At 39.2% G+C, this 11,030-nt stretch overlaps 1 protein-coding gene across 1 annotated transcript in view; it reads right to left on the bottom strand.

The window, feature by feature from the left end:
- Positions 1-11,030, bottom strand: part of LOC307265007 (netrin receptor UNC5D-like) — a gene marked incomplete at both ends in the record, with an annotated part of 171,547 nt that continues 160,517 nt past the window's right edge. Inside the window, 4 exons of the mRNA XM_080046577.1 lie at positions 1-103; positions 7,261-7,443; positions 9,386-9,564; positions 10,341-10,508. Coding sequence (XP_079902703.1) covers positions 1-103; positions 7,261-7,443; positions 9,386-9,564; positions 10,341-10,508 — 633 coding nt within the window. The remainder of the gene's footprint in view (positions 104-7,260; positions 7,444-9,385; positions 9,565-10,340; positions 10,509-11,030) is intronic.

The following is an 11,030-nucleotide window of genomic DNA, read 5'->3' as shown; positions in this document are numbered from 1 at the left end:
TCAGCCCCCCGTGGTCTGGTGGGTGAGTGCTGAGCTGCATGTGGCGTTGTCAGACAGGGTGTAGCTGCTGTTGCCGAGTGCCAGGCAGTAGACCCTACCCACACTGCAGTACAGCAGAGCCACACATGCCAGGCTGGGAGACTGCCTCATGTCATGGAAACAACTTACAGCCGTTTGTGTGTGTGTGTGTGTGTGTATTTGTGAGTGAGTATATATATGTGTATATGTGTGTGTGTGTGTATTTGTGAGTGAGTATATATGTGTGTTTGTGTCTGCGTGTGTGTATGTCTATTTGTGTGTGTGTGTGTGTGTGTGTGTATGTGCACATGCGCCCACACAAAATGTCAAGAAATGCCTAGACAACCTGATAACCTTTAATAAGTAGAAGGCATACAGTGCCACCTGCTGTCTGAAATGATTTAGGTTTTAATTGTTTATGACAGTTGGGTTATAGGAAATGTATTTATCTTCATATATTATATTGTTATTGTATATGTTTGAACAGATGGTTCATACATATATTTTATTGGTTATTTAGTCCACAACACAGTTTATAGCAATATTGCAATGAATCTACACACCTTTATTCAAGGTAATTTGGTGGCAAATAAACTGTATAAGACTTTGAGTAATTACAAATTATCAGTAGAAAGCAGAAATCTGGATTTTACAGGAAGGAATGCGGCATTTCATTATCAGCTCCACAATGCTTTGCATAAAAGACCATATAAAATTCCCTGTAATCAATCCGCTAGATTAAACAGCAATTTCCATTTTATTATCGCACACACAAGGTGAATTAACATCGGTTTTCACTGAATTACATTTGCATTATGTAAGATATAAGTTAATTAACCAAATAAAATGCTTTTCAGTGTTACATAAATCTGTAAATTAGGTAAAGATCAAGTTAAAAAAGTATAGCATTTATTTAAATAGGCCCTTGGGTATTCCTCAAATTGCTCAACCTGGAACTTCTGGAAGTGATATTGTAGACATGGAAGTGGAATTAATTTCAATAGTAAAACCAACTCTTTTAGTTAATATTACCATAACACATTTGCATCAAGTGGGAGTATGTCTCTCAGCATAATGCGATTTGAGCTATACTTCTGATACACTTTACTACCGAAACCGCCAACAGAAATATACAAACAGACTTTCTCTTAGTTTGTTTTTCATAATGAGTTTCCGTGTTTGTGTTGTTTTTTGATGTCAGGTATTCAGGCGAATATGATTCATTAAATTATTCAGTTGACACATTTGCTTTGATATTATTTGCCTGGTTCCGCACTAGAATTTAAAAGCAATTTCTCATAGATGAGCAAGTATTCCTTTTTTAGTCTTTTACCTTCGTACAGCCCACACAAATTCCTCTTTTGATAAATGCTTCATATAATAATCCTTCAAAATGGAGATTTATGATTTCTGAAACTGCTAACCCTCCTGTGATAAGTGACATGTGTGAGGAATAGCTGATTTAAGTACATGTTCCGACATTCAGGTACAATTTGTGAAAACCGAGCCTGATTATACCCTTTGTGTAGCATCAAAGTGGTTTGAAATAAAGACCAGAATTAAATGCAAGGAAAAACTAAGATGTATAAAGCACTGGTACACAGTGATTTCTATGCTTTCACTGCATATTTATTTCAACACAATACAGTTTTTATATATATGTATATTCTTTTAAATAAATTGCAAATCTTTGAAAAAAAAACTTGACCTGTAAGGGAACAACACCAGTGATAAGCAGTATGTCTGTCACACTTTGCACCTTTTCAACATAAACATTGATATAGCACATAAATTAAACCTTAAATACAGAAAATGTATTGAGATATTTCAAATCAAACACTGTATACAAAGACATTTTCGAATAATAAAATAATCCAAAAATTGACATTTCCAGCAGTTGTGTTTGATAAATAGAAAGATATGAGAAAGGAATTTAAAAAGGCAGTTATTTTCTTTAAAAAGAAAAGCAGAGAAATACTGTAGAAACCACAACCAAATACTAAAGTAATACGGTTTGAATGAAATTGAATAAAACTTTCAGCACATTTGATCAACTGTTATACTTTTCCTTAAGTTTAGCGTTTTTTCTTCTATTTTCTCCAAAGCAATGCAGATATTAAGTGAGAATAAAAACACGATACGTCACACGTCTGATTAAGCTGGAATAGTTGCACTACTGAAGGCTGGACTTTCAAAGGACACGTAATACGGCTTTTTAAAAGTTACGCACAACCTCCCTTCCCTTCACACACAAATACAAACTCTGCCACACACACACACACATGCACTCACTCACACGGTCACACTTTGTCTCACACACTCTTTCTCACACACACACTCTTTCTCACACACACACACACACACACACACACACACACACTCTTCTGAGTCATTGGGCTTCTGCGAAGGACACCGATGGACACGCTGAGAGCATCCTCAGGTGACAGATGGTCAAATCATTTTTAGTCAAATCATCGTCGCAGTGAGTTCCTGGCATCGGAGATAACAGGTTTAAATGCTTTAGTATTCTTAGGAAAACACCTCTGCAGTGTGTACAAGGTTTCAGCTGTGCATGGCAATGAACAATACAGCTTCATATTACATACCGGTTTATGCGATATGGTGTATAATGAAAAATAAAAGCTATTTTTTTTTATAATTCTGGTTAAATTCTAATGACACTGAAACCATATAGAGAGGCACATTTAGTTAGAAAACGTACATGGAACTATAAAGCCTGTCCATTTCCTTTCTAATGTTTGAGTGTGTATGTATGACTATGTGTGTAAGTGTGAGAGAGAGAAAGAGAGAGAGAGAGAGAGAGAGAGAGAGAGAGAGAGAGAGAGAGAGAGAGGGGAAGGGGGCTTGAAACGGCATAGTAAATTTTAGAAAAAAGTAGATGTTCAAAAGATGTAAGAAGTTCAAGGAAGGTATGTGAGATTTGAGTGGACAGACTGGGAATGGAAAAAAACCAATTCCTTCTGCCAAAAAGAATAAAAAAAAGTAGCTAGTTTTTTTTTCCAGCAACTTAATCCAAAATCATGTCCAAAGAAATCTCCATTCCTGCAGTGTTCATAAAATGTTCACGAGGTGGCATAAATCAGGATCCGGTCACGACTAGTCATGATCTGCATAGCGGGGTGTGGTTCCTCCCCTGACTGGAACAATTAGGGGAATGTAATGGTGTACTTATCAAACTCGGACGTGCGAAAAAGACGACTACAGTAAAACATTTATCAAATACTCTCCACAATGATGTGCAGAAAATGGGCGCTGTTCATTCATTGGCGTGTAATGTAGCGGGTGTTATGTGGATGCCTTAGCTGTATTTCTTCCCTTTAAAGGTGCTACAAGGAACTTTTAAATATTTCTGATACAGTGTCAATTTTCCTCTGATGATGATAAATTACATGTTACAGCAAACGCGAGCATCATTGCAAAAAATGCTATTTCTATATAGTTCTTCTTAATGCCTTTGTCATGGTACGCTCACAAAGGAACAACAGCTGGCGTAGTAAAAGCACTACCGCTTTTGTCCAAAGGGGGTACAAGAATTAGCACAAACTTAAAGTTCCTCGGAGCACCTTTAACAGGCTACATTTCCACCAACTTTCCAATTCTTTATATGCATTATGCAACTGGGAACTTGTTTTTTAAGGAGAGCCTAAGCTATCGTCTGTTACTGTAGGATTCTGATGCTTCTTTAGACAGTCAACACGACGGCTGCTTGTCAGGACAAATTTCCCTTTCCAAGCTTTATGTCTACTGGAATTATTTTCCATTTTCTTACATGTTGGTTGGGTTTTGACATATTCATGAAATGTATACGGGATGGATGAGCAGTGCCAGAGAGAGACCTATCCAACTGCTCTCTTCGAGAGACTTTCCTACTCTGGTTTTATTTCTCATTAATTCAATGCCAAATCCTTAAAAAGTACACCGCCCCGGCCTGTCACCCCTTTATGCATTCTGTTATGCATATCGTGCCTTTGAGTTTGGTCTGCAATACTTGGCCCCAAAAGCTTTCTCTACACAGCTGGAATGAAGTGTTGTAACAAATTTCTGATCATCCAATGACATTTGGCTGATTTGACTGATCCCATCCCAAGCTCAGATACATCTGTAAATGCAATAAAAGATAAAGTTTTGCATATAATCAGTTGATTTACCACACAGGGTCCTTGTGAAGAATGCACGACATATTCTGGGCTTGAGCACAGAGGTGGACTCATGACTTTGAAGGAGTAAGACTTTGGAGCGATGAAACATCAGTGGGAAATGTTGTGGGTAGAACCGTAGCTAGATCCACCTTTCAACTCCGAGGATTATTTCCGCTTTTGAAGGCACATACAATTTAGTTCCAAGAAAATAAATGTGTTGGCCCAATTAGCGACAGTAGTTCTACTGGAGGCACCAGACCTTGAATAAGATTGCTCTTCAAGGTAGCACTGTGGGGGACATCCACAGGTGTCCTCAATTCTAGAAGTTAGCAGATAATTATTGTGCACACACAAGCTGTTGATCCTAAAACAGAAAAGGAGGAAACACATATTGGACTTTTCGGTGTGCTGTAAAATAAGTCGATGTACAGTATTAGATTAGCTATTCTTGATTGAGGACTAGATTAGTGATAAAATAAGCTGGTCAAATCACTGCACTGCTATAGACAACTCTGTTCAAAGCATACATTTAACACATTTCATGTAACCGAGTAGGATTTCCTATCTGGGTCAATGTTACTTGAAATCTCTGACCACCGTATATTTCCGCAACTCGCTTTAGTCCATATGATCAGACAAGGATTTACCAATCCTAATAATGTTAGTGTTTGAAGGAGTAGTTTAATTTTAAATTGATTGGTGCTAGCTAGCTGCTATAGCCCAGCTGTTTAACCCTGTAGCTCATTTGGCCAAGCACTCCCTACTGCTAATGTCTGTTTAGCAGCTATGCTAAGTAATGCTAGGTAGTATTAGCATCAAGAGGTTACATTAGATTATCTTAAAACCTTCAGGTTGACTATTCTTGGATTGGCTGTTTGCGTCTCTACTTAAAGATTTATTGACTATCTGTAAAGTGGATCACTTGGAAAAGGGAGTGCTATACGGTTAGCCTACTTCTACTGCTGTAATTATTGGTCGATTAATCTATAAATTGATGAACAGAAAATTCAGCTAACAGGTTTCACTGGTTCCAACTTCTCAGATGTCAATATGTGTTGGTTGTCTTCATCTTCTATGATGCTGAACTAATTATATATTGGTTTTGGGCTGCTGGTTGGACAAAACAAGATGTCTGTATAGATAGTGATAACGGCTTGAAAGAGCACACGTTCATTTGTATCCTTTTGCAGCTTGAATGTCAAACTTAAGAGTTTTATCCAATTTAAGTAATTTTTGGAATTAAAAAAAAAATTGTGTATTCACTTTCTTGACTCAGCATGAAAAAAGCAGAGATTTAATTCAGGATTTGTTCTTCATGTAAATGCTTTGACATAGACTATAAATAGGCCTACTTGTTTTTAATTGACCAATACTTCAATCAAATTTTAAAGTTTAGAACCAATGGTCAGGAATATCGAAAATAAGCCTCTTTCACATATCGGTCTAAGGTCCTTTAGATCTCTTACCCATGAAAAGTTTTACCAAGCGACTACTTTAATCGTGTCAAGGCTTTTGGTGCAGTTCAAACAAGCTAACACGATGCAACATCAAGATGCTAAATTAGCCATGATCTGCCACCCAAACTTATAGAGTGATTTACTTGCATAATTCTTTTACATCTTTTTTTGACAATTGGACTTTGTGTGGGGGTCTCTTGTTTCATCTCTTTGCCAAATTACATTTTTGAAGACATTACCGCCGTAGATAATTTCTGCAGCGTGCGGTTCGCGGGGCTGTCAGAGACTTTTCAAGAATTGAATTTATTAAGTAGATGAAAAGAGAGAGCCGACACAGAGTTCAAACACAAAGTCACTTTATTAAGTTTAGTGGCAGGTGGAGCAACCGAATAAATGATTTAAATGATCAGGATATATTTGCTCAAATTGCCTTGCCTGGGAAGAAAATACAGAGGAGAATAATTCTCTCCAAATAATGAGGTCCAGGTATATCCACCGATTCAGACGATCCAAAATAAAGAAGGCCGATCCTGTCACGCCAAACATCAAAAGTCCAAATTTAAAATGAATTGAAAGAGTCTTGAAAGTACACACTACTTAACCAGCGCCAACATTTTTCCTAGTGTATGTAATGTTTTGACTGTATGTTTTTGGTATGAAGTCACTTATCACACAGCGAGACATCAATTTTACTCCAGTAAAAATGAAAAAAAAATTGATCATTTAGAAATGAGGGGATGGGAAGTGATGCACCTCTGAAAATGTTGAAAATGTTCTTTATGTAGATGTTTTATATAATGTCAATTTAGCACTTACAAAGCTTCTATAAAGTAATCTTTTATACATCCTAACTTTTTTTTTTTAGCACATGAAATCATCTGCGTACAATCATCTTCAGCATCTCTGGACCACATAGCATGGGCAAGAAGATATCCACCATTCCTTACTCTCCGTCTCTCTCATCCGTCTCCAGGTAGTAACATAGTGCAGAAAAAATAAATAAAAAGCTTTAGGAGATTTTTGAAAAATGAATGACAACATAATGACAACACACCGAAACATTTTGACAGCCCGGTTGGACTGTTTGAGGGCAAGTGCCAGTAACATCCGATCCAGGGGAGAAGGTCACAACTTCAGCATGATTGGCAGTTCCCTCCACAACACCCTCCATCCTGCAGCGTTGACGGTCCTCTCCACACCAGATATGCTTTTTAATCCTTGAATACAGGTTATCAAATCCACAAATGTCAGGGGGGGTTGACATTTCCCAACCGAAGATGGGTGTGGGATAGTTTTATTCCCAATCTAAAATGTTTTGTTGGCTTCCTCTCAAAAACACAAATACTTTTAGTCCTCACACATTGGTTCCCCACTCCTTTCTCTTCTCTCTCACGGCCGTTCCTTGACTACCATTTTGTTTTCTATGGGCTATTTGGTTAAGCAGATGTGGTGTTCCTTTAATAACAGTCCCCCATAAATTGCAATTCCTTGCTGTCCTCTTCGCATGTCCTCCTCCGACTCACCATAGGCCATCTTCTAGTAAACCTGATAGTCAGCGTTCATGCAGTTTAAAAAGGGTTCCCCATTGTTTTCAATCTGCGGTGGACCCTTGAACCCTTAGTTACCCAAGTGTAGTGAATTGTGAGTGTGTCTCTTCTCTGCTGGCGTTCCTAGGCGACTGGACTTTGCTGATTTCCTCCAGGGCGCTGGCCAGAGAGTCCAGGTCCCCCGAGTCCTGATGCTGGACCTCCCACAGACTCAGGATCACAGAAGACGGGCTCTCCTGACACGCAAAGTAAGACAGGTTCCTACAAGGGGCCAGGGGAAAGGGGATATAAAGTTAAAGTGGATCACATGGGGAAGAGGATTTGCTGAGAGAAAATGGGAGTGCCATTCCATAGTGGTAAGAAGGAGAAAGCATTCATTCCAGACAATTTTAACCCATTGAGACCTGAATACGTCTAAAAAACGACCTCCAAAGCATTGTTTCAAAATACAATACTATACAGAAATACTTATATTAACATAATAATTGGTTGTATTTGAATTGGAAATGTATTTACAGTTTGTACTGTGTGAACAAATGGTTGTTAAAACTCTCAACCACCTATAGAGGGCACTGTTTCCTTACAATGGTCACCTTCTCCGCTCTCTTCATGGTATGATGGCGTTCCCACACATTCAGAGACATAATTACCAGAATCAGCTTCACTAGTTAGATACACATTCCCATTACAAGCTCCTTGCTGTGTTCGTCTTGGATCAACACCCCCCAAAATCAGCTCACATTCCTCAGTCACAGATATTTGTTTTCAGACTCGGTTAAAGGTGGAGTCAGTGATTCTGGATTCTGGTTGTTGTCAAAATCACTTTGTCAAAATCAGTGAAAATCTCCTCACAATCTGCTACCTGTCTGTACTGTGTTAGCGCTGACAGAGAAAAGCAGGTGGTAATACACAACTTAGGCTCTGTAGACGGGCATGTTGCTAGCTAAGGTGGGCCCCCTTTGTTTACATACACATTCGTCTCGGCTTTGTATTTACGCAGAATTAGTTTTTCAGCGCAAACACTTTACGGTCAGTGGATCGTGAGGAGATATTCACGGATTTTGACAAAAAGGGATTTTGAAAACAAGCGTTCTAAAGAATCGCTGACTGCACCTTTAAAATGCAATTCCTTAATTACATACTGTATAGTTTTTGTTTATCAGTGACTTCCCCTTCTGTAGCACACATTCCAATCAAGCCTATGCAACCACCACAGACCTGGCACAACAACCTCTGGAGAGGTAACCATTAGGGGTTTAGATATGGAACACACGCAGATAAGCTGCTAATGAAGACTGCTAACATGATCACATTTTACTTTGCCAGAGGCCGGCCTGTTAGCGATCCGAGACCCATCTTCAGATTTTTTTGCAAAAGACGACAAATTTTCTCTGGTTATTCTGACAGTGCTGCAGTTCACCCCTCACATATCTCTCACTCTCCCTCTCTACATACAGTATATATCTCGTTCTCTCTCTCTCTCTCTCTCTCTCTCTGTGCATGTGATTCTAGATCTATAATGAAATCAGCAGTGTGGCCTGTTACTGAAGGCTGGTTGGCGATGGCAGATTAGGGGCCGACACGGTTCCTAAATTTCCCGATTAAAAGTAATATTCAAAGTGGGAAAACGCCTATCAGAACATATTGGAAGGACCAGGAACATGCAGCGTCTACGCTTTTCAAGATTCAAGATTTAATATTCAACATGGTTTATTGGAAATTTCCACAACAATCACAGCAGCTAGTCATTGGCAATTAAGTTCTTTAGACCGTGGTTCCTTTCAACAATGCAATGTAAAAGAAGAAACACTAAAATAAACAGTGGATGACATATTTAAGAGATAAGGGGTTCCATATTAAAATAAAGAAGAATGTAAAATAAAATGAAATGTAAACAAAATAAAAAACCGTATATAGAATACTGTACATGGAATAGAATAATGCAAAGTAAAAAAAATATGAATATACGATATGACAGATGTGAATTACGACTTATGAGTGGTTAACATTATACATGAACAGTGCACCGTGAACAGTAGTAGACCATAGTTTTCATGTCATAATTCTGTAACAAAACTTGCGTTTATTTATCTGAGTTTATGTGAAAAGCATATCAGATGTGACTCAGTAATAGACAAAAAGACAGCTGCTGCAGACTATCATAAAGGAGGAGAGTGAAAGGCAGATGTGCCATCACTCGTACCTGTCAATGTGCAGCTTTTGAGCCAAGAGCTGCCAGTCCTTCCCCTTGGCATTAGCCGTGTCAAAGGTGGCGCTGATCCGCTGACGGATGGACAGGGGGATTTTGAAGGCCCTTGACCCTGTTTGAGAGGTGATGCTGCAGTCGGACTGAGTGAAAAACGGCACCACTCCCTTTTCATTCTGGGAGCAGAAAAAAAAGAGAGAGAGAGAGACAGACATTTTTACAAAACACTTTACAGTTCAACAAAGTGCTAATGCATTAAAATCCCAATTTTTGTTGTGAAAATAATTTATCTAGTAAAAAAAATGTGTGTGAGAGAGAAAGAGAGATATAGGGAGATAGGGGAGAGAGAGAGAGATAGGGAGATAGAGATATAGGGAGGGAGGGAGGGAGGGAGAGAGAGAGAGAGAGAGAGAGAGAGAGAGAGAGAGAGAGAGAAAGAGAGGTGATCTTGATACTGCAGCTGAAAATCGCAATATGAAGGACGAGGAGATATCGCGACAGTTTGTAACCTGTACATGAAAAGCTCCCTGAGAGGCTCATTAAGCAAGCGCTACTTCAATCAGACTCACTGGGATTATTATACAAACAAGCACTTGAAACATCACATGAGCTCAAAATAGTTAAAAATATCTGTTTAGTTTACAAAATGATGCATGGCGTATCTCCTCTTCATCTCTTCATTATGTGCTTTTGTCGTACGTACATTTTGTTAGGATGCCATATTAACAACAGGCGAAGGGACTGCCAATGACAACAAGCCTTTAAAAATGTAAAAGGCAATTTAAAAAATGACACACAGACACAGACACACCCACACACACACACACACACACACACACACACACACACACACACACACACACACACACACACACACACACACACACACACACACACACACACACACACACACACACACACACACTCACACACACACACACACACCCCTCACCTCCACCACTGAGGTGTAGACCTGTAGTATCTGTTCCTGGCCTTGCACCTGTCTGACGCTGATCTTGCAGGAGAGCTGACAGGAGGCTGTGTGGCTGTATCGCTCCAGAGAGAAGGCACACTGCAGGGGACGCTGACTGCTGGCCCACACCTGAGAGAAGGAGAACTCCTGCACAGCGGGGAGGGGGGGGGGGGGGGGGGGAGGGCACAGAGAACAATGGCAGGGTTCAGAGGCACAGAGGACACTGCTGCAAAACTCAACTTAAAAACCCCCTTGCAAAGTCATTTGTTAATCATGTGGCGATATGGCCGGACACTGCAGGTGAAAATAGGGTGTCAGTTTGTTTAACTTCTAGATGTCATCATGGAACTTTACCGGTTGATTACTTACAATAAAACTTTTATTTTTGTGTGATAATTTTTTGCAGAGATGTTTGAAAATATATGCAAATTTGGCAATATATAACTAATCATGCATACTGCACCTTTGGATCTCTTTGAAAAACGAAAATCTAATGGTTGTTAAGGAGAAATAAACAGACGCAAACACACAAGGTTGAGTCAAATAAACACCTGAATGTACATTTTGGACCTTCTATTTATACTAGTATGAAATAAGACATGTTATGGAAGCAAAATAGGTGGAAATCTCAAAATTGACCAGTGCTTCAATAAATGTTTTTGCCTGCTG

Source organism: Ammodytes marinus (genome assembly GCF_949987685.1).
Source record: "Ammodytes marinus genome assembly, chromosome: 18".
Lineage (NCBI taxonomy): Eukaryota > Metazoa > Chordata > Actinopteri > Uranoscopiformes > Ammodytidae > Ammodytes > Ammodytes marinus.
Note: the sequence above shows the minus strand (reverse complement) of the source record. Positions and strands in the feature narration are given on the sequence as shown.